The 24,683-nt window shown below is 42.0% G+C and overlaps 1 protein-coding gene across 6 annotated transcripts in view; it reads left to right on the forward strand.

The window, feature by feature from the left end:
• App (amyloid beta precursor protein) overlaps positions 1 to 24,683 on the forward strand; it is a 228,801-nt gene that overhangs the window by 111,276 nt on the left and 92,842 nt on the right. For all 6 annotated transcript variants that reach the window (XM_048422327.3, XM_048422326.3, XM_048422328.3 and 3 more), the window contains exon 6: positions 12,486 to 12,688. In XM_048422327.3, the coding sequence (XP_048278284.2) occupies positions 12,486 to 12,688 (203 nt within the window). The remainder of the gene's footprint in view (positions 1 to 12,485; positions 12,689 to 24,683) is intronic.

Genomic DNA, 24,683 nt, shown 5'->3' on the forward strand with positions numbered 1-24,683 from the left:
TCAGTCACCTGTCTGGCCTCCACGCTTGCTGCCTGCTCATGTGTGTTGTTGTATGACCAGCCTTCCACACTTTTACTTAGAGCTTGTTTGTTGGGAGCTGCATCCTTGTGGATTTACCTCCAGAGTCTTCAGCCTTTAAAACAGTTTTCCCTAGGACAGCCGCCGCCTGCCTTCTGTTCTGTGTTAATGCTCGTTCCTGATCTCCATCATACGGAGCTGTTGGCAGTTTGTGCAGTCCCTGCATCTGTTAACCTTTGTCTGCTGTGCCCTTTGCCATGTGTTCTTCCCTGTAGCCTCCCACTCATTCACTGCTTCCCAGTTTATTATATTATGAGACTGCTTCCGTCTTCCTTGCCCAGACCTTGTCTGTCTCATGTGCGCGCGCGCGCGCGCGCACACACACACACACACACACGCACACACACACTATTAATACAACACTTACGACATTGTTTTATGCATGCTTACTTGCCCATCTCTGTAGGACTCTGACCCTGTGGTCAGCAGTTGCAAACCTGCTAAATATAGTACCCTCCTCATACTGTATTAGATTTTCTTTCTGTATCGATAAACCTCAAGGCAAACATTACATATGTGAGACACAAATGATACCTTTATTTGTACTGTTTTCAAGATCTAATAGCATTAAAAGTAAAAGTAATTGTGTCCTCAATAAACTTAAGCTATAGCCTCAATAGTAAAAGGTAGAGTGCTTAGCTCTTCCTGCTCAGTTTCTGTTTAGTGCATCCCTGAAAGACATTAGTATTATCATTTAATTGCAAAGATGCACAGACTGAGAACCAATAGGTATGCCCAGATCTCTAATTTTGTAAGTCTGTGCACGTAGATTAACAACGTTTGATTTATGCATTACACAGTAAGGGTGAACAATAACTGATAATAAAATAGAACCATTATATCAAGTTGCAACAATAAAAGCTATTCAAAATATATAAATTACTTCTCTCAGGAACTTTTCATTAAATATTTTAAGGCCGTGGCTCACCAAGAGTAACTGAAGCCATGCCTAATCGGGGGCTTCTGAGTAATTAGTGTCATATTCCTTTGTGAAAGAACAAAGCATTCATGAAAGCAGCTGTTGTCAGAGATTTAGCCTAAACCTCAATACGTGGCCACACTGAACACGTCGCCCTGGGCCCTCTACATTTGCTGGATTAAGGAATACTGGTGTCCAGTGTTCTGACTCAGTTTTTCAGACACTTCTTGGGAAGATGCTTGTCAACGCAAGAAACTGGGTTTGTTGGCAAAGGAAAAACAATTGCAATAGAAAAGCAATTTTCATTTCTAGAACATGCTTTCCTCAGTATTCTGTCTACCCAAGGCTTTCATGTTACAGTAGTAATGGACTAATTCATTTTATCTTTAGTATATATACAATTTGAAATACTCCTTCACTCTCCACAGCCCTCGGAGCCGAAACATTCTATCATTTCCCCTTACTTTTCTGAGGATGAACCAAGCAGACACATCTGTTCCTCCCTGAGAGGCTGGCCGGAGAGCATAGGTGTGACAGATACTGCAGGTGTTTACACTTTACTGTAAAAAGGGGTGCTCTTCCTGAAGGCTTCACAGCTTCCTAAAACAGCTCTACCACCTTCTGGGAACCAAGCATTCAAATGCATGTGTTTATGGGGGACCCTTCACACTCAGACCGTAGCACCACTTTGAAAAGTCCAGACGTTCACCCCAGTGCCCACCCCAGTGTGTTCCAGATAGCTTTCCTGATTCTGTTTTTCCTCTACACTCAGCGTCTTGTAATGAGACAGTATGCCATCTTTTCTTTGGTTCCTTAGTCTTTTTCTGTCTATAGGATGTACGTACCAGCAGAGCAGAGAAATTCTCTGGTCTGTTTCTTGCAGTCTTCCCAGAGAGTGGAGGATACTCTTAAACCTAGCATGAACTCTGTTTACCCAACTGGTAGAGATCATGTATTCCCTACTCTCCAAGAACTCCCCACAGTCACCTCTACTTACCAATACCGAGGTCTTTAGGAATTTTCTCACTCAAAGTTTTCTGGCACGGCTTCTGATGAACTAACATTTTGTTTTCTCACCTCAAGAATTTAAAATGGTTCTAGGACATTTTATCACCTCAGGTGCGTCTCCTTAATCCTACATGGCTCGTAAGGCTGTCCAGACAGTATTTTTTTTTTTTAAATATATGGCTTGCCTTGCTTCCAAGATAGTCCCGGGAGAAAAGCACTTTCGCCTTCACTGTAATTTTCATCCAGATTTAGAAGCCTTGCCAAGATATCATTCCACTGTGCTTCCTATGATAGTGAACTGTTTTAAAGAAAAGGTCAGTCGAGAGCATACTAAATATGTCAGTACATCTCTAAACCCACTTCTCTACAGAACCCCCTGACACCATCTCACCCACAGAATGAATAGAGAATTTTCAGTACCATCAGGTACCAAGTCCATGAATTTGTCTGACTTCTCAAACCATCTTTTATGGTTTATTTTCCTACAATACATCCTACCTAAAGTCACTTTTTTCCTAAATTACTTTATTATTTTGTGGTGATATTTTGCCTGTGTGTATGCCTGTGCATCACATTCATGCTAGGTGGTGACAGAGGCCAGAAGAGGGTGTTGGAGCCCTAGAACTGCAGTTATGCATAGCTGTGAGCTGCATTGTGGTGCTAGGAATTAAATACAGCCCTCTTGATGGATAGCAATGCTCTTAACTGCTGAAACTTCTCTCCAGTCCCACCAAAGTCATTTCAACTCGTAGGTATCAGAGCATTTATTTTTTAATATTATGATACAAGCTGCGGAAGAATCTGAGCCTATTTTTCTGTAAACTCCCCCACTTGGGTTTGCCTTCCAATGCTCTAGATATGTTAGTTAAATTGTTTCTGTGTTGTAGACAGTCATCTTACCTTGGGTACGGAGATAGCTGAGGAAAGACACAGTTCCACCAATACTGGTTATTTAAATAAAAGGCTTGTTGGGAATTCTACCCACCCCCATTCCGTGAATAAGAATGTGTGATGAGAAACTAAATCATGGTTTGAGGAACTTAAACAAATCTATGAACTTGGTATCTGATGGTGACCAGACACCTCTGATGTAGTCAGATCTCATTCTTCTGGGTGTCCTCGCTATTCATAATCATCGCCATGATAGTGATTTGATATGCTCACAGATCCTGACATCATTGTCTGTCCATTTGGCTATCAACCCATGGGCTTCCCTCACTTTTGAGAGATGTAGCTGCTGCTAGCATCCCATTCAATATCCAGCCTTTCAACTTTCACTCTTGTTCTCCTACTCCTTCTCCGCCTAGCCTCCAGAGACACGATTAAGAAAGTGAAGATGTGGGCTAAAGGGAGCACTCCTTCATTGCTGGTGGGTGGGACTGCAAACTGGTACAGCCACTTTGGATATCAGTATGGCGATTTCTCAGAAAATTAAGAAACAACCTGCTTAAAGACCCAGCAATACCACTTTTGGGTATATAAGCCAAAAGATGCTCAGTCGTACCATAAGAACATGTGCTCAACTATGTTCATAGCAGTATTGTTTGTCATAGCCAGAACCTGAAAACAACCTAAATGCCCCTCGACCAAAGAATGGATAAAGAAAATGTGGTACATTTACACAATGAAGTACCATACAACAGAAAAAAAATTAATGACATCTTGAAATTTGCGGGCAAATGGATGAATCTAGAAAACATATTGGTGAGGTAACCCAGACCCAAAAAGACAAATATACTGTGTACTCACTCATAAGTAGATTTTAGACATAAAGCAAAGCAAAACCAGCCTACAATTCACAATCCCAGGGAACTTAGACAACAAAGAGGACCCTAAGAGAGACATACATGGATCTAATCTACATGGGAAGTAGAAAAAGACAAGCTCTCCTGAGTAAACTGAGAGCGTGGGGATCATGGGAGAGGGTGGTAGAGGAGTGGGGAAGAAGGGAGGGGGTGGAGAAAAATATATAGCTCAATATAAACAATAAAAAAGAAAACAAAACAAAAAAATAAAGACTCAATGAGGCAAAGAACTGGTTCTTTGAGACAATCAGAAAGATTGACACACCCGCATCTAAATTAACTAACAGGCTGAGAGAGAACAGGCAAGGAAAAAAAGAAAAGGAAAAAGTAGAAATCTGAGTGAATTGTTCTGCTTGCTCGTGTTGGGCTTGCTTGCCTCTGCCCTGTGGTGCTCTCTCTACTCACTGCTCCTCATCTGGCTCTTGGTTTCTTTCCTGAACCTGCCGAACTTCACTTTGGCGTGCCTGCCTTGACCTTCCCCACCCGCCCTGCTCCCATCCTTTCTGTCCTCCCTCAGTAGGCAGTAATCTCTTCACCATGCATAGCCTTTTCATCAGCAATGTTATTTGCCTGTTACCAAGGAGTAAATACTATGCAGGTACATAAGTAAAGGAGACAGTGCAAAGCCCTGCATTCTTGGAAAAAGCCCTGGTTTCTATCTCCCCTTCCCATTAAAACTCAGTGTCCCTGTGAGCATTTGCTGTGATCATACTTATTTGCATATTATTCCTGATTGCATAATTAATGTGTATCCCTGTCTCAACCCTACTGCTCGGAGACCTCTGGTTTGTACAAGTCACTTTCTCCTTGGAATCTCTGAGCTGATGTGATGCAGGTCCCCTGCTACTCATTCAGCAATTAGTACGGACTCGCTCACCCAGAGTACCAGAATAGGCATCACTAAATGTGCAATGACAACAACGCAGTCCAATTTCCGTCCAAGCTTGGGGCCAGCGGCTCACACTTAATTGCCTGAGTCATGCAGCTTTGGTGTCTCGGTCTTGATATTTGTCATCTTCTTAAAGTGGAAGTCCTGAAGTCGGGCCTCCAGCTGCGTTTGTGGATCTTCCCCAGCAAGGAATACTTTAGCTGCAAATGTCAAAAATCTTCGGAATCGGTGTAGGGGTGAATAGTTTGGAGTCTTTCCGCTGAGCTGTGCTTACCCAGTGGTGTACCTTTATTAATCTAATGCCGTCAAGGCATAGCTGGTCTTCCCGGGTGTGAACAGAAAGTGAGAAGTAAAAGGCACATTAACAAGGACACTTGGGTTACCCCTTCATCTACATGTGGCTTCTCCATGAAGTTCAAGCCTGTTCCCTGGCTTCTGGCTGTTGAGAAGTGTGAATGTCGCAAGGCCTTCTAGCTGCCTGGGTTGTAGCAATGTGGACTAATGGGCTATTTGGTTTATCCTCTCTTGTCAAGGGAGAAGAGGAGTTAGAATGACCTTGGGTGCTTAACACAGTATCTACTACAGGAGTTTTTATGCCTTTCTCCTAAGAGCATTTACCAGATTTTTAGAAAACTTTCTAACAAAAAAATTGATGCTCCCTGCCAGCTGCCATGTGTCATCAAGGCAGCTAGCTACCCTGGTTTCCAGTGTCTACAGGAGGTACAATCCAAAGGGCTCTATCATCACACAGACCTCACATAATAAATACTAAGCTTTGTATGTACGCTGTTTATTGCTGTCCTTGCATACCTATGATTAAAGTGGGCTGTGTACGCATGTGCAGAAAGAGATAATTAGCAATCATAACATGGAATTATACAAGTAGTATACTAAGAATTATTTAAAGTTTATGATTTTTCCTGGAATTTTCATTTAATAGTCTAGACTGTATTTGATCGGGTAGCTCATAAGTGAAGCCATGGTATTGTAGAGTAAAATAGGAAACACATTCTATTTCTACAGCATCAAAAGAAGTTTTTTTCTGTCCACAGATATGAATTAATGAAGTAATCAGTGTAGAGAATGATTTGTTTGGCTCATTCGGGCTAGATAGGTGGGGCCATGACAAAAGGAGCTATAGATTGGAATGAGGTGGAAACCGTAACCCTGTTTTTTGCTTCTTTATCTTTTAAGTATATGTATCATGCTGGCTGCTTGGGGTAGGGTATATGTTTGCAAATCTGAAGGCTCTGAAGATTGTACTTTTGCTACTGAGAGTTCTTACCCCAGACCAGCCCATAGTATTTACACTAAGAAAAGTGGCTGTTACTTTAGAAGAATTCATGTGAAGCATTTTGCACACTCTGAACAGGGATGTGCACAAAGGACACAGAACACAGTTTGACAGCTTGCTGAATTTAAAAAACTGGACACGACCAGGTAACTATCCCTCATATCAGAACACCCACACTTGCCAGCCACCCTCTCCTGAACACCGAACTGTGCAAATCTTGATCTTGTTTGTCTGCTTTCATTGTTTATATAAATGAGCAGGACATGGTGATTCATGTCAGTAAGCCCAGCACTTGGGAGGCTGAGGCAGAAGGGTCATGATGAGAGCAAGAGCAGTCCTGAAACCTTCTCTCAAACAATATAAACAATAAGTACATAGATAGACTCAGTGTGACCTTTTGTGCTTAGCATCTAATGGCCTTTTGGAGTGGGGTTGCTCCTGGCTTTGTCTTCCTTGGCCTGTCCCATGTTGAATATTTCCTTGGGACCACAGAAAGCAAACTTCCTTTCTTCCATATTTCTTCACATTCTCTGAAAGTAGCAGTGATGATCTCAGATACTGCTTTCTTTTCTAATAAACTGACTTACTCAGTTAGGGAAGTATCTATCCAAAGAAAAAGAAAACATTTGTTTATCTTGGCTTGTTTTCTTTTGTTGCTATTGCAAAGTTTGTTTATTGCTTTATTTTCTCTTTTCTCCTCCTGTCTTTGATGCTGGGAAACTCCCAGAGACCTTTGCACTTTTATCCCCCTCCCCCAACACACACACATCAGCATGCACAGGTCTGAGCCCTGTCTTTTTAGTCTTGCTCCTCTGGCCTTCTGATCTGTCCCAAAATTCTAGGAACTGGCTTTTGGCTCTTTTCATCACTGCTGTAGTAGGGGTTTGACAGTAGCTCACATTGTCATAACTGTGGAGAACACCATATCTCTCAGTCATTTCCTTCCCCTAGCTCCTATGATAAGAAGTAAAGACAAAAACCATGGGACAATAAATAAAACTTGTAAAAGTCTTTCATTCATTTAACTTTTATAAGATACTTCAGAGCAGCCTTGCGTTCACAGCAGAATTGGGCAGGATGTACCAAGACATTCAATTACCCTTTACTTCAGGTCCCCAAACCCCCGTCAGTATGTCCCAGCAAAGTACACGCTCACCGTGATGTGTGGCCCCCATTATCCTCTCATGCAGAATAACTTCACAGAGGAAACAAACCTCTCCCCTGCATGAGCCTCCGCCCTGCAACCGCTGGTCTTTTTACTGTCTCTGTCCTTTTGCCACATACGGGATGCCATACACCCATTTCAGAGAATGCAAACGGTAAAATGCTTTGCACGACTTTCCTAAGAAGGCACGGAAGCAGGGATGGGAGCTGGCATGAGAATCATGGTACCTAAGGAGACTGCCTCACTGCATCACACACAATTGTGATCAAGTTCAGCACTGTTGGATGCCGAGAGTCACCTTTGTAATAGCGTTTATCCTCCACCAGAGTACAGTCTTGAGTGCTGAGAACGTTGCATCATCACCAACTTATTTCCTCGCCATGTCCTTTTGACCTTCTCACTGCATTCAGATACCCTTGGATGGCCATGAGTTTTAGTTTCCTTCGGTTGAAGGATTTCTCATTCTTAATGTTTAAAATCCAGAAAAGACATCTGCTATATGTAAGTTGATGGCCTACATAGCTGGGGAGCATGTTGTGAATATTCTACCATCTTAGGAACTGATGGTCTTTCTGCGCGTGTTTCTTGCCCGGTTTGTAAAGAAATCGCTCAGCTTCACGTTTTCACCGACTTCTCCTTCCTTTTATTTTCTGTCACTATGCTCAGCTTTACAACGTGGCCTTGCCTTTCTTACATCACAAAACAACTGCCTGGCATTTCGGCTGGTGGCAGGAGAGCATTTGGCCACCTTTGAGTGCTTTCCTGATAGTCTAAAAGCTACAATTAGAAGTTGTAAGAATGGCATGTTTGTGATTCTTGGAGAAGATGCAGCGCCGTTAGAACACAGTTGTGTGTTTCTGCTTTAAATAGTGTCCAAATAGATAATTGAATTCATGGACATCTAAATTTAATTCCAGAAATCAAAGCTATGGTAATAAGAACTGGACCTGAGCTCTCTTAGGGCAAGTAATTTAATTTCTCAGCCGGTTGAACTATTATGCATCTGAGTTCTTTGTTATTATGACAGTAAATTGCACAGACAGATGCAGGGACGGATGATGGGCATGTAATTCCTTCTTTCTCCCAGCCAGATGCACACCAGAATGCAGATCATTTGAAACCTCTCTCCCTACAGCCGAGGCTTCTGCTTGGAGCTTTAAAAACAGCATTTAAGTAATAATGCAGGGTGCAAAGACACTTTAGGGAGTCCAGGGACAGATTTCCCCCTACCTGACAGCCCAGGACTGACCAGATCTTGAACCATACACTTGAACACGGTTACAGCAGTCATGGGGCAAGCTAGTGGGTATTTCATGGTTTGACGAGAATCCTGGCCTGTTTTTAACTTTCCTCTCTGCCTTCACGTTTGAATTGCTACCGACGGTGGAGAACCAAAGAAAACTGTGACTGATTTGGTTGCATAAAGAAGATCCAGACACAGTGAGCTAACTGATGTGCAGGAAGGAGACGAGCACCCCGGTTCCCTAGGAGAACAACCTTGAGATTAAATGAAAGGATGTGCCCTAGTTAAAATCTAGACCAGCTTTAGGTTTAATTTTGAAATGTGGTCTCGAGTAGTAGATATGTTTACAGAAATTTTTATGCGAGCAATCAAGGTATCGGTTAATTCTCTGCATTCATATTTAGGCAGATGGAGGCTTATGCCCTCTGATTATCCATGCCAGTGTCTTCTCTTTGTTTTCACACCTATTTCTTCATGGACTTCATGAAAATTTGATAATCCATGGTAGTCTTCTGCTCTGTCAACACATTATGCATTAACACTTGACTAAGTTATTCTGCTTGACTATTTCCTCTTCATATTTTAGCCCAAATGCTTCTGAATATATTGTCTGTTCATTATATTCCCCCAGAGTTGGGGAAAATTGTCCCCTTGAGAAGCCACACATATTTTTATAGAACTTTTTTTTAAGTTCTGCATCCTGTGCCTGTACCTAAGGGCCTCACATGCATCATTCATTATGCAGCTGTAACATGAGGGCCAGCTTGTTGGGGTTTCTGTCCCGCCCAGTACCCCAACAAGCCAGCAAGTCCCAAGGAAAAATTACACACAGGACTCCATAAGGTTATAAACTGATTGGCTCATTTGGTCAGGCTTCTTATTAGTTCTTATGACTTATCTTAACCCATTATTCTAATCTATTTTAGCCATACGGCTCCATACCTTTCTCAGCTGGGCAAGTTACATGCTGCCTCTTCGGTGATCTGCGCAGGAGTGGCCGAGGGAGTTTCTTTCTCCCTAGCCTTATCCTATTCTCATTGCCCCGCCTCTACTTCCTGTCTGGTTGACCCACCTATACTTCCTGCCTGGCCAATCAGCGTTTTATTAAAATACATGATTGACAGAATACAAACAATTCTCCCACACCATTTCCCTCTTTTTTTTTTTTTAACAAAGGAAAATACCCATAGTCCATTTGTTGGGAATGTGGGCGTAGTATTTCAGGCTACTTCCTGCTGGTTGGGGGCGCTGATAATCTTATGAGGACCTAAAGAAAATTTAGGGTTATAATCAAGTCCTGTCTGGAGCATCCTGTGGGTCTCGATTATCTCAGGCGACAGTCTTGAATCTGTTATCGATGTAGAACTCAGACATCTGGGCCATTTATTCCTGTCGGAGATTTTTCAGGTGGCCTCCCTTGTTCAAACTGGATTTTTCTTAACTCTGAATAAATCCAGAGCCTCTCATTTTCTGTGGAAACAAAAGCAAAATCTCTTCTCCAAAGTAACATACCTTTTGACTTCAGTTTTGAAGCCAAGGTATTTTCAAAATTCCTATCTTGGGTTAGTTCAGCAGCATTTATAAACAAAAGTCTTTTAGCAGTTGTTGCTCCTTCCTCAGCAATCAAACAATTTAAAGAGAGCATAATAGCATACAGTATGAAGATTCTCTGTGCATTTTCCATCTTTATGTGGCTTTATTTTAACCTCTATTTCTTTTATTTTTACTTTTACTTTTTGAGACAGGATCTTTGTATATCTTTGTCCTGGAATAACACTGTAGACCAGGCTGTCTTTGAACTCACAGAGATCCTCCTGTCTCTGCCTCCCCAGTGCTGGGATTAAAGGTGTATGCTACCACACCTTGAACTCACAGAGATCTGTCTCTGCCTCCCAGGCATTGGGATTAAAGGTGTGTACCACCACACCCTATATCTCCCTTTCTTTCTTTTTTATTTTTAATGACTTTAACCTTTTAGCCTGCATATATTTTTAACACACTGTAAACCATTTAGAGGTTTTCTTCATCTTTGAATCTCTCTTTACTGTTTATCTCTCTTTTTCTGACCACATGAGCCTTTAATTTACAAAGCAATATGGAAAGCCGTGGCTTTGACAGCTAGATCCAGCTCATTCCTTAGCTTTCCAGACTCATAGCTGAGATACCAGCCAGAGCTGTGTTCACTGCCACAATTCTATGGCTTTTCAAGGTCCTTGCTAGCAAGTTGCAGCATTCTGCTCACAGACCACACTCAGTCGGACTGCCTGCCTGCAAGAGTCAGAGTTTGTCCTGGCAGGACAGCCCAGAAAGCCGGCATTTTAAAACAGCGCAGCTTTTTTCCTGCTACGACTGAAAACCGAAAAGCATGCGTTCAGCTTTTCACCAACAGCATTTAAGTGTTTCGTGGCAGGACCTCTTAATGAGCTGCAAGGTTTTGCAGCTAAGGCTGAGTCAAGAAGCCTCTCTTAGATGAGAGCATTTGCTTGCCTCTAGCAAGCAGAGCAGAACCGGAAAATTGCTGCTACCAAGAAAACATACTTTACTCTATTCTTTCCCAAACTTTCTCAGGCTTTCTGTGGATTCATTTATCCACGTCTGGGCGCCATATGTAACATGACGGGGGCCAGCTTGTTGGGGCTTCTGTCCCACCCGGTACCCCAACAGCTGGCAAATCCCAAAGAGAAATTACACACAGGACTCCATTAGGTTATGAACTGATTGGCCCATTGGGTCAGGCTTCTTATTAGTCCTTGTAACTTATATTAATCCATTATCATTATCTATGTTAGCCATAATGGCTCAGTACCTTTTCCAGCGAGGGCAGCTTACATGTTGCTTCTTCAGTGATCTGCGCAGGAGTGGCCGAGGGAGTTTCTTTCTCCCTAGCCTTATCCTATTCTCATTGCCCCGCCTCTACTTCCTGTCTGGTTGACCCACCTATACTTCCTGCCTGGCCAATCAGCGTTTTATTAAAATACATGATTGACAGAATACAAACAATTCTCCCACACCATGCAGCCTGTACAGGAAGATCTCTGGATGGTAGAGGAATTCATAGTATTCCCTCTGTGCTATGGTCTTCACTTTGCGTTTCTTTCCCCTTTCCTTTTCAACAAAATGTCTCCCTGCTATACTGTCAGACACTGAATTTGGAAGTCTTTCAACTTTCTGAAAGCATCCTAAACCATACATGGACCATCCCATCTCCAGTTCATATGGAATCTGATGTTCTATGACACCGGAGTCTCACTTGCCTAGCCTTTAACCGCTGAGCCATCACTCCAGCCCCAACACTGTCATGACACTTCATCATGGCACAGCTAATACAACCTTCCAGATTCCCGTTGCTTTTCCCAGCTACAAGCTCCTTCTTGCTGGTCAGAATCAACCTCAGGATGATAATCCCCATGCGCTATGTTTGTTGCTGGGGGCATTTCCATGGGTGTGGTCGCTCTTCCTCCCATCTGTGTGGTTCTCTCATTGGACAAAACTGTGCCTGAGAGTCTCAGTCACAGACATTTATCTTATGTTGGTTTCATGATCTGATCCAGTGTATCTCTCTCTCCTTTCCCGCCAGGCAGTACAGGGTAGGCTTCTCCTTCTCTTTATCTTGCTCTTGGCCAGACTTACACTGGCAGCCAGATGCTTTCCGAAGCAATGATTCCTTAACAGCCTTTTAAGTTGTGTCCTAGACATGTTTAGTGATTCTGCCTTGCTGCTTACTACCTACCATTTGTGCGTCTCTATATAGATGTCTACAGTCATATCCTCTCTCTATGAGCTACATGACTTTGTCTTTCCCATGATGTCATAGAGCTAGAGTCATGTCATCCTCTTTTTGTAGCCATTAAACTAAGAAGGCCTCTGTGCACCTGTGAACTGTTTTGTAGACCTCAGCTAGAGTTCCTACTTAGCTTTTAATCTTGCTTTTAATCTTCTCTCTCTCTGTGTGTGTGTGTGTGTGTGTGTGTAGTTTTCCAATTCTGTGCTCCCTCACAAACGGCCAAAGTTCCTTGGTTTTTCTTTGCTTTCCTAAACATCATATGGCTGAGTATTTCACAGCTCTTTTTATTTGTTCTTCCAGTGAAGATAAAGTGGTAGAAGTAGCCGAGGAGGAGGAGGTGGCTGACGTTGAGGAAGAAGAAGCTGATGATGACGAGGATGTAGAGGATGGGGATGAGGTGGAGGAGGAGGCTGAGGAGCCCTACGAAGAGGCCACAGAGAGAACCACCAGCATCGCCACCACTACCACCACCACCACCGAGTCCGTGGAGGAGGTCGTCCGAGGTAATCCACCATTGCATTTTTACTTTTAAATGTCCTGGGATACAGGAGAGCAGAGTGGGAGAAAACTGTTTTCCATCAACACAACACCCTTCCCTTTTCTACCCCCTGCCCTCGTTTCCCTCCCTGGAGTCACAATACTTCTTGTACTTGTTTTGTTTTTTTTTTTATTGGTGTTGGTTTGGTTTGGTTTAACAATTAACTCAGCAATCAGTTTAAATTAACACAAATCCTGTTTGCACAGTGTCTCCTATGCCTTCTGTGTGCTGTTTAAGGAATCCTTTAGGCTGATTTATAAGACCCCACTTAGCCAGAAGTCAATGAAATTGACAAGTACTGAGTCCCCCCCTTGTGGTGGGTGTTCATTGTTCAGCCTTGTTGTGCCTCTTTTACCCCTGAAATTCAACTAGAGTTTGGGTCATGCACTGTGCTGGGCTTATAGACAATTTCAGTAAATTTTGTGTGAATGGCTTTCATTAGATTTTACTAAATCTAACTTTTAATATGATTTGATAAGAGTCAGTTTATTTCATGCTGTGAAATTCAACAACCATCCAACAACCAAATGTTATGCCAGCTAATGTGTTTTGGGGTTGAGCTGTTTAATAAATATGCACTGGGTCCCATCCCCTTACCCCACCACCACAGTAAAAACTGCCTCTAGAGCTAGATTTAATGAATATGGGTTGACTTAATTTCAGTATAATGCAAATGATATTAATTTGCATCCACAAATTCCCTAACAATGTAATATTTCCTTTCTGTTGGTTAAAAAGTATGATTATAGCTCGTTAGGATTTAATATGGGACACTGTCCAACTCAAGTATTATTATTATTAGTTAATTATTATTGCTAGTTGCTTGCTCTTTTTTCTGCGTTTTTAAGAATGTTATTGAGGTCTGATTTATATATCATAAGAAGAACTAAATTTTAATATATAACTCAGTGACTTTAATAAATTTACTCATTTATTTAGTATCTTCATAGTCTAGCCTAAGGACATTTCAGCACCCCCATGAGATATCTCCTGCCCACTCAAAGAGCTGGTTCTCACTTACAGCTCCAAGTAACAATTACTCTCCTTTGGTCTCCACTGAGTTTCTCTTTTCTGAGTATTTCTTTCTTCTTTTCTCTTTAATTGTTTTTATTGTTCTGTACTTTTTTCTCCACTTTCCTTCCTTCCTGAGTATTTATGTCAGCAAGGTTGTATGTGCATAGCGTTATGACTGACTTAACAGTGTTTTGGGAGTTTGCGTTTTTAACTTGGAGTTTTCATTAAGTGATGATTCTGGATTGAACACTCTGCCTCCACGGATCTAATGAAATATTCAATGTTGTTTGGGACAGGAATATGCAGGTCCACGTTCATGGCACAACTTAATCATTCCCTACCTAGGGCAGCTTCTTATTTATTTTAGCTCATGAGAGAATGTGCAAGAAGAGGTGCCCTTGAGCTGAATGAACTGCTTTTTCTATGCCCAAGGCATCTTTTCCCACAAAATTTTGCAAATTTCTCTTGCAACCAAGACTGACAGATATGATCTAATGAATTTCTTAGCCCCAATTTTTTCAGCAAGGAAAAGGTAGTTTTTGTCTGGTTGGTTGGTTGGTTGGTTTATTTGGTTTGGTTTGGCCTGGTCTGGTTCTTGACTGCACATTGCATTGGCTGTTGATGCTGCGTGGGGACTGAGGTATGAGAAGCGGACAGCGCTTGTTTGCACCTGCTCTTTCTGTGGGTCTGACAGGAACAGGTGATGAGCGTACAGGCTCACGATGGTCATGGGTGCTAAGATCCAGGAGGAAATCAAAGTCAAGGAAACACAAAATCATCGACTCTGTGAGAAATAAGAACATACAGATTGCTCCGGGCATCAGAACGAGCTTCCAGATTGACCAGCGAAGGTTCTTAAAGCAGATGGCATTTAGACTAGGGCCAGAAGGGTAGGCAAGTGGAGTGTCTCCTGTAAATTTTGTTACAGGGCACATCACAGTCAATAGGAAATATCAAAACCAAAATGATGCTCTGGTGGAAGGTGAAGGGCATGTTTGGGAGACAGAACTAGTTGACATCCTGTAGAAGAGAATTTGAGAAATTTGGATTGGAACCAAAATGTGTGCATTCAATGACAGATTGGCAAGTATGGGTGCTGAGAGCAGCAGGGTTTGCTGGCATTATGCTGCTGTGAATCATAAGTAGACAAGGAGTGGTGAGTTTAGGCTCATATTCTAACCAAGATGAACTTTTTTTGAAACAATGTGATTTTATTTCCTCAGACACATGTCCTTTTCCCTTTTTTCTTTGTCATTTCAAATGGTGTTGAATGTAGTGTGCAATTTCAGACAGAACATACAAAGACATGCACACCATGGAATTTTATATCCTGAAAGTCAAAGGCAATTAAGAATTTACAAAGAAATCTCTAGGTTAGATGTTTATAAGACAAATCCAAAGCCAGCACTAGCTTTAAAGAAAGGCAGGGACCGGGGAATGGCAGGCGTAACAGGTAGAGCGCTTGCTGCAAAGGTGGGAGGACCTGAGTTCGGATCCTCAGAGCCACATAAAAGTCAGGCATGATTTCAGGAGCTGCAACCGAGAGCTGTGGAGGACAGAGACAGGAGGATTGCTGGGGTTGTTGGGAGATGCTCAATGAAAGAACCTGTGTCAAGAAAATAAGGCAGAAAGTATTAAAGCAGGACATCTACCCTGGGCGTACAAACACACACACACACACACACACACACACCATCCTACAAATAGAAGATTGTTTTTTTTTTAATGTGAATTCGTTTATTCTATGTATGATTTACCAAAGATATAAGTTGAAGCAAACCTTTCTGGGATAGGAGCTTAAAGGAAACAGGCCATGGTGTAATTTTATCTGTTAATGATGTAGATGTTTTTGGTATCTGCTAATGATGTAGAATTTTTGATGGTGAGACCAAAGGGGACAAACTGTCCCTGTACAATCCTAGTATAGAAAGTGACTCTGATTCTTCCCCTACTTACTGGGCACTGCAGCAATACCACAGCTGACAGCACACTTTGTCAGACTCTCCCTACAAAGCCTGCTTCTGTAGCCCGAGAGTAAACACGACAGTGGGAAGATTAGTATGGCAATCTCATTTTCAGTGTTAATGTTTCGGCCTTGGAAGGAAATAAATGTAATTTGCAGCCATCTCTAGAGAGAAAATTGTGTCATCATCCCCAGCCTCTAACGACTACCGTGATCCTTGCTGTGTTTCCTAAGGGCTAGGTAGGTGTTTGCCTTCCCCATCAGCACTTGGGAGGAATAAACAGAGGGCAGAAAATAGAAGCTATTTGTATATGCTCATAAAATTTTCAACCCCATTGTCTGTTCTGCGTGACTGATTTCAGAGAGAAGGAATTTTTCAGAGGTAAGCAAGTTACTACAGAGTCCATCTGGCTTTGAAGCTTTGCTAATTATGAAGACGTTAGATATTAATCTAATGGATCAAGTTGTTACCAGTTAAGTAAAGCAACCGTCTACTTAGATACTTCTTAGTTTTCAGCTCCTAAGCCCAAGATGTCAGGACTTTTTTCACCCCTGAAATGTGGGTTTTGTGGTAACTGCCATAACCTTCAATCTAACCTACCCAATTTTGCCTGTCCAGAGAAACTCTATAGTTTACCTTATGTTTATTTATCTAGCTCATATTCTTTGTGCCTCTGCTGCCAGCTACAGTTGTTGCCCCTGTAGAAAGCACAGCAGGCTAGCACAGACCTGCTTCTGCCTGCTGGCAGACAGTGCCGGATCCAAGTTGGAGTTCTTCATTGCAGATATAAGTTTTCTGGTTCACCATTGCTTTTGCCTTTTAAGGCTTGAATCCTGCCCTTAAAGCCTTATAGCTATAGGTGTGCAGCAGAAGAATTACATCCCCGTTCCAGATCAAGACAATTAAAGTCTTAGGAAAAAATTTTAAAAATATGTGAGTCATATAGCCAGGATGTGGTGAAACCAGAATTTGGGCCTCATGAGGTAGGCTATTTCAGTTTGATTGAGTCCATGTGATATTTTTACTTTTCTTTCTAAATGAATGGTATTCTATTTAAGTTGCAACCTTCATAAATGCTTGGTTTTTTGCTATGGAAATGGATGCATTTTTTTATTTCCACTCCAAACATTTCTGAAATTTTTTTATCTTTAAGTTAAATAATAACAATGACCAGGGGTCAACTAATAACAGATGATTAAGAATACTATATCCGAGGGACCACAAATAATGTTGCCTATTTTTTTAAGCAGAGGTTTTTTTGAGAGACACTCAGCCCCATTTAAATATTGTCTTTGACTGTGTTTATGCTGTAAAAGCAGAGACTAGGAGTTGGATAGTTGCAAAGGAGTTTATATTGTCTGGAAAGGCCAAGACGTGTATTGTCCGGCCTTTTTAGAAACTGTTTCTTAGCCTCTGATATTTTCCATTACAACAATTTTCTAAGTCCTTTATTTTTCAGATACTACTTACTAATATCAAGCTGATTTAGCACTCTGTGTGTGTGTGCGCGCACGTGCGCGTGTGCGTGCTAATCCATATTTGTGAAGGTGTATATGCAGGCCCACATTCATACTCACACACATGCAGATATCAATAGAAGCTATGAAGCAACTCAAGTGTTGTTCCTCAGGTCCCTAACATCTTTCTTTTTGCTGCCTTTTGGTGGGAGGCAGGATCTTTCGCTGGCCTTGAGTTCATCAAACAGACTAGACTAAATGGCCAATACATCCCAGGGACCCACCTATCTGTCTCCCCAGGGTTGGGATTGTGAATAGCACCACCTTCCCTGGCTTTTTTTAGATATGAGTATTGAACTCAGGTCATGTTTACATAGCAAAGCATTTATAGACTGAGCAATCACCGCAGCCCCTACTATAGTGTTTACAGGAGACAATCATTTTATGGCCTTGGGCCAGTTGAGCAACCTGCTTTCTACCTGTCTGCTGTAAGTACTGAAGCTACCTTGCATGTTCGCTCTGAGAATGACCTTACACGATCTAGGCTGAGTGCTTAACGTAATACCTTAGGAGGACTCCCTCTGTGTTGTTCAAGTACGGTTGTTCAGATTTGAGTCCTACTTAGCCCGACAGCCTGTGAACGGCAAACCCTACATAAAGCAAGCAGTCTTTAATTTTCAGTGTGTCTCTCTATAAAGTTGGGGTTAATAATACCTGTCTAATATTTAGCTACTTTGTAAGACGTGAGTGAGGAAATTCCTGAGAAGCACTGAGCACAGTTCCTGGTAGACGGTAGGTCCTCAGCCTTGAGTCTGGTCACTGTGGTTGCAGCCCTGGTTCCAACCCCCTAATATATTCAGAACATTAGACAGCTAATGTTTACCACCAGTTAGAAGTGTTAAAGGTAAACCAACAGATTGACGTTTTGATTACGACGTGATACATCTATGAGCTGTTGGCTCAACAGAGCTGGGTGTTTATAGACTGCATTCTGTTACCATTAAAATATGCACGAACTCAGTTTCTTGCTTAAAATACTTTCTTTGTGTGAATATCTTCCACATATCAAAATATTTGCAATTAAATTTTATATCTCGCAGAAAACTGAACAAGATGGTACTGAATGTTACCACATTTCAAGATAAGAATTTTTATTCCTTTCAGCTATTTTATGCCTCATGGAAGGAAAGGAAATTCTTTTCTAATGGGCCAGAGAGAGACACAGATACAGGTGACTTTTTAAACACTTGTGTTTGTGAAACCAAAACCTGCCATCTGAACACTGGGCGTGTTACATTAGCTGACTGATCTTGTGAACAGCTCCTGGTCTTCGGCTAGCGTTCACTAAGGAGCACTGTTGACTGGCTGGAATACATCCCCCAATACTGATGAAGACACTTCCACAGCAGCACATATTCAGAGGGACATCTCACAGCACTCCTGGGTGCAACATTGCTTACTAGGAGCTCAGGGATATGAGCAACGGTAGCTTGGGTCCTTCCATCCAGACTTGCACGGTGTTTCAGAGTGAATCTGTTCATCCTGTGTGGAAAAGGACATCGGCAGCCTGGAGGAAAGGAAATGCTTGGGAGTTTTCACCCAAGGCCCAGTGAAGACGTGGTTATAACAAGCATGCTTGTTAGCTTGTCTCTCCCATCTCCACTGTTACCTCTCTGTAAACGTATGACATGAGGAAGCTTGGAACTCACTAGTGGAATTCTTACTTTGTTCATGTTCATGTTCACAGCAAGCCAAGTTTACTGTTTCCTCAGAGTCTGTAAAAACCTAATAGGACGGACAACACTCTGAGGTGTGCTTGGGAATAGGAAAAAGGTCAGCAGTGCCTCCTTTGGGAGCAAACCACGGACGTTTACATCTCTGCTTTAACTAAAGCAAAGGGAATGCACTCCATGTGGAGGCCAGAGTGCAGCGTCCCTTTGTGTCGGGAGAACTGGTGTCAGCACTGACCGTATATGTGACAGGTGGCAGCCTGTTATTTTGTGCCCTGTGACATAGCAGTCATTGATTCTGACACACTTCATACATGCTTTGCTGGGTCATGCATGTAAGTGTTCCGTGTAGCTTAACTGTCCTAATCTGGAAAGCCCACTTCAGCAATGGGGGTTCTTTATAAGACTGTGGAATAGAGGCTTACAGAGACAGAGAAATAGTATACACATATGTCCTGGTTTGTTTTTTATAAGAACTTCATTGCCATCTAATTTTCTATCCTCAAAGTTCATAATTCAGTGGTTTATTAAATTCACAAAGATATGTGCCTCAAGAAAATGTTGTGCATTCAGGATCAAAAACACTGATGACAGTTTATGGTGCGGAAGAATTATCTGTATTTTGTCAATCATATTTTAATAAAACGCTGATTGGCCAGGCAGGCAGTATAGGCGGGAAAGCCAGAACAGGAAGTAGGGGTGGAGCAAAGAGACTGGGAGTATTCTGGAAGCAGAAGCTCTCTCAGCCACTCCTGTACAGACCACCGAAGAGACAGCATGTAACCTGCCCAGCTGAAAAAGGTATGGAGCCATTATGGCTAACATAGATCAGAATAATGGGTTAATATAAGTTATAAGAGTTAACAAGAAGCCTGACCCTATGGGCCAATCAGTTTATAACCTTATGGAGTCTTGTGTGTGATTTTCTTTGTTGCTTGCTGGCTGTTGGGGTACTGGGCGGGACAGGAACCCCAACAAGCCGGCCTTCGTGTTACGTATGGCGCCCAACGTGGGGCACTGAATCCACAGAAAGCTTGAGAAAGCTTGGGAACGAATAGAGAAAAGCATGTTTTGTTGGTAGCAGCAATTTCTCAGGTTTGCTCTGTTTGCTAGAGCAAGCAAGTGCTCTTGTCTAAGGGAGGCTTCCTGCCTCAGCTTTAGCTGCAAAACTTTGTAGCTCATTAAGAGGTCCTGCCACGAAACACTTAAACGGTGTTGGTGAAAAACTGAATGCATGCTTTTTGGTTTTCAGCCGTAGCAGGAAAAAAAGCTGTGCTGTTTTAAAATGCCGTCTTTCTGGGCTGCCCTGCCAGGGCAATCTCTGACTGTTTCAGGCAGGCAGTCTGACTGAATGTGGTCTGTGAGCAGAATGCTGCAGGTTGCTTGCTAGCAGGGACCTTGAAATGCCACAGAGTTGTGGCAATAAAAATGGCTTCAGCAGTACCTCTACCATGAGGCTGAAAAGCTAAGAAATGGCCTAGATCCAGCCGTCAAAGCCACGGTTTTAGACTCATGTGGTCAGAAAAAAGGAGAGATATACAGTAAAGAGAGATTCAAAGACAAAAAAAAACACCTCTAAATGGTTTATAATGTGTTACAAATAAATGCAGGATAAAAGTTAAAGTTCTTAAAGTAAAAAGAGAGTAGTTATATGTGGTGGTACACACCTTTAATCCCAATGCCCGGAAGGTAGAGGCATATTGACCTCTGTGACTTCAAGGGGTAGAGGTAGATTGACCTCTGTGACTTCAAGGTGTGGTAGCACACACCTTTAATCCCAATGCCTGGGAGGCAGAGACAGAAGAATCTCTGAGTTCAAGGTGTGGTAGCACATGCCTTTAATCCCAGCACTGGGAAGCAGAGACAGACAGATCTCTGTGAATTCAAGGACAGCCTGGTCTACAGAGTTATTCCAGGACAAAGATATACAGAGAACCTGTCTCAAAAAATAAAAGTAAAAATAAAAAAAAATAAAATAAAGCCACATAAATATGGAAAATACACAGAGAATCTTGATACTGTATGTTATTATGCTCTCTTTTAATTGTTTAAATGCTGAGGAAGGAGCAACAGTCACCAAAAGACATTTGTTTATAAATGCTGCTGAACTAACCCAAGATAGACATTTTAAAAATACCTTGGCTTCAAAACTGAAGTCAAAAGGTATGTTACTTTGGAGAAGAGATTCTGCTTTTGTTTCCACAGAAAATGAGAGGCTATGGATTTATTCAGAGTTAAAAAAAATCATCTTTGACCAAGGGAGGCCACCTGAAAAATCGACAGGAACAGATGGCCCAGATGACAGAGTTCTACATCCAGAATTGATTCAAGACTGCAGCCTGAGATGATCAAAACTCCCAGGATACTTCAGTCAGGACTTGATTATAACTCTAAATTTTCTTTAGGTCCCCATAAGATCATCAGCGCCCCCAACCAGCAGGAAGTAGCCTAAAATACTACGCCCACATTCCCAACAAATGGATTATGGGTATTTTCCTTTGTTTAAAAAAAAAAAAGAGGAAAATGGTGCGGGAGAATTATCTGTATTCTGTCAATCATATTTTAATAAAACGCTGATTGGCCAGGCAGGCAGTATAGGCGGGAAAGCCAGAACAGGAAGTAGGGGTGGAGCAAAGAGACTGGGAGTATTCTGGAAGCAGAAGCTCTCTCAGCCACTCCTGTACAGACCACCGAAGAGACAGCATGTAACCTGCCCAGCTGAAAAAGGTATGGAGCCATTATGGCTAACATAGATCAGAATAATGGGTTAATATAAGTTATAAGAGTTAACAAGAAGCCTGACCCTATGGGCCAATCAGTTTATAACCTTATGGAGTCTTGTGTGTGATTTTCTTTGTTGCTTGCTGGCTGTTGGGGTACTGGGCGGGACAGAAACCCCAACAAGCCGGCCTTCATGTTACAAGTTTATGCTAGCGAGGATGTGGGTTAAGGGGAACATTCTTTTGCTCCATTGCTGGTGGGAGTGCAAACTTGTACAGACACTTTGAACATCAGTATGGGGATTTTGTAGAAAATTAGACAGCAGTCTACCGCAGTACCACTTTGGTGTAACATGAGGGCCAGCTTGTTGGGGTATCTGTCCCGCCCAGTACCCAACAGCTGGCAAACCCCAAAGAAAATCACACACTGTACTCCATAAGATTATAAACTGATTGGCCCATTAGCTCAGGCTTCTTGTTAACTTTTATGTCTTATATTAACCCATTATTCTGATCTATGTTAGCCATATGGCTTGGTACCTTTTTCAGCTGTCAGCTCACATGTTGCTTCTTTGGTGATCTGGGCAGGAATGGTGGAGGGAGCTTCCTGTTTCCCAGAAGTCTCCTGTTCTCATTGCATCACCTCCACTTCCTGTCTGGTTTTCCCACCTATATTTCCTGCCTGACCAATCAGCATTTATTTAAAATATAATTGACAGATTACAGACAATTCTCCCGCACCACTCTGGGGTATATACCCAAAAAAATGCTCAATCGTTCCACAGGACCTGTGCTCAACTACGTTTGTAGCAGCATTATTCATAATAGCCAGAACCTGAAAACAACCGAGATGCCTCTCTACCAAAAAATTTACACGATGGAGTATTACTTGATGATAAAAAGTAATGATGTCTTAATGTGTGCTGGCAAATGGATGGATCTAGAAAACATCATATTGAGTGAGGTAATTCAGACCCAGAAAGACAAATATAATATGTACTCACTCATAAGTGGCTTTTAGACATAAAGCAAAGAAAAAGGAGCCTACAGTCCACAACCCCAGAGAACCTAGACAACAAAGAGGACCCTAAGAGAGACATACATGGATCTAAACTACATGGGAAGCAGAAAAAGACAAGATCTCTTGAGTAAATTGGGAGCATGGGGTCACAGGAGAGGGGAAAAAAGGAGATGGAAGGAAGAGAAGGGAGAGGAGAAAAATATATAGTTCAATAAAAACAATTTTAAAAAAGAAAATGTTATGCCTTAAGCACAATTATAAGTCTACTTAACTACTGGTAATTTTTTAAAAATCAGTTTTTTAAAATGCAGTGCAATAAATTTGAGAGCAGTTAACAAAACTATGTATACATTTCTCCTCTTCAGTTTATTAATAAGTCCAGAGGATATTGGCTTAGGTAACAAAGCTATGTTTTTTAATGGAAATATTTAGTTCCCTTAATAACAACTCTCCGGAACTCAAAAAAAAAAAACCCACAAAGCAGGGTAGATTGCAGACTAAATGCCTGCTTCCATTGGCCTTGAACCGTTTTGCCCTTCTGAAGGTTCATCTGTGCCTCTTAGGCACCAGCAGAGCATGTCTATCCTATTGTGATTCTCTTAGGAAATGAGATGAGTGAGACTTCCAGAAGTTGAACAAGTCTCTATTTCACGTGTTCACAAGTTCCCTGGCTTTTCAGACAGCAGCCCGCATGTTAGAAAAATTCAGACTCAGTAAATGAGTTTCGGGCAGAAGAGACATGACAGGTATAATGTGTTTATCTTGTGATGGTAAAATTGTAACCTCCTCGTGAGAACCAGGTGGTTTTCTTCTACTTGCGTCTTGTTGAATAACTTTTGAGACAGAATGGGAAAAAGGAATGTTTTGGGTTCCTTTAAAATATTTTGTTTACTTTTATGTGTATGTATGGTACCTGCATGTATGTCTATACACCACATGGGTGGAGAACAGAAGAGAATGAACCTGGACTATACACACTTGTGAGCAGCCACGCGGATGCTGGGAACCAAACCTGGGTCCTTCTGCGAGAGCAGCAAATGCCGTTCACTGCTGAGCCAGCTCTCCAGCCCCATACTTTGAGGTCTTGATGTTTCATGATATCAAGCCAAGGAAAGTCTCACTGGCCGTTTTTCATGCTTCCTTTCTTTCTGGAAATTTCCTAGTCTTTGTTATCCAGGATGTCAAAGATACTGGTGTCTGCTTCACAATGGCCTTGATAGGCAAAACGACTCATCTATCACACAAATCCTCCTGTTGTTTGCTTGTGCTTCTCGACCTCAGAACTCGCTGTTTGGTTCAGGGGACTCTTTGCTCTGGAAGACTGTTCTGTGCATCGTAGGATGTCTAGCAGCACCTCTGTCTTCTTCCCATGTGAGGCTTAGGACTCTCCCCCCTTCACCAGCATTGTGCACATGCACAAACACATGAGAGTGTGCATTGTGCATGCACGTATACACACACACACACACAGTAAGTAGTTGATTTCTAAAAGTTTAAGTACGTGGCTACTAAAATAAGCCATTCTCCGTCTCATCCGGATGTCATCTAACATCCTTAGTTCAGTGTTTTGCACATGGTGGGTTGCAAGAGAACATATTTTATAGCATAAAGATAAGAAACATCATAAATATGACTAAGTCACTATTTAATAGTAAGATAAAATAAATATTAGATAAGATGTATAATACGGTCCAGTAACATAATGAGGGACAGGAAATTACAAGAAGCTTTGACTTAATAAGGCATACACTCTGTGAGCATGGTGTGTGTGTGTGTGTGTGTGCTTGAGGGAGATTGTGGGTATGGGTGTGTGCTGAAACAGAGCCTCATTGCGTGGCCTTAAACTTGATCTCTCCGTGTCTCAGTTCCATGTGCTAGAATGACTTGCCTGCCCCATGCCTGGTATTGATACGTGCTACCATGTAGACTGTGAAGTGTGGAGGAAACTCTTCGTGGTTTCAGTGTTTCCTCTTCCACAAGAATCCATTGCCCATAATATACTGTGGTAAAAAGCAAGCCTTGGTTATCATCTAGACTTTAACTGGGAATGATTC

The sequence above is a fragment of the Myodes glareolus genome, chromosome 2 (genome assembly GCF_982192425.1).
Source record: "Myodes glareolus chromosome 2, mMyoGla1.1, whole genome shotgun sequence".
In the NCBI taxonomy this organism is placed as follows: domain Eukaryota; kingdom Metazoa; phylum Chordata; class Mammalia; order Rodentia; family Cricetidae; genus Myodes; species Myodes glareolus.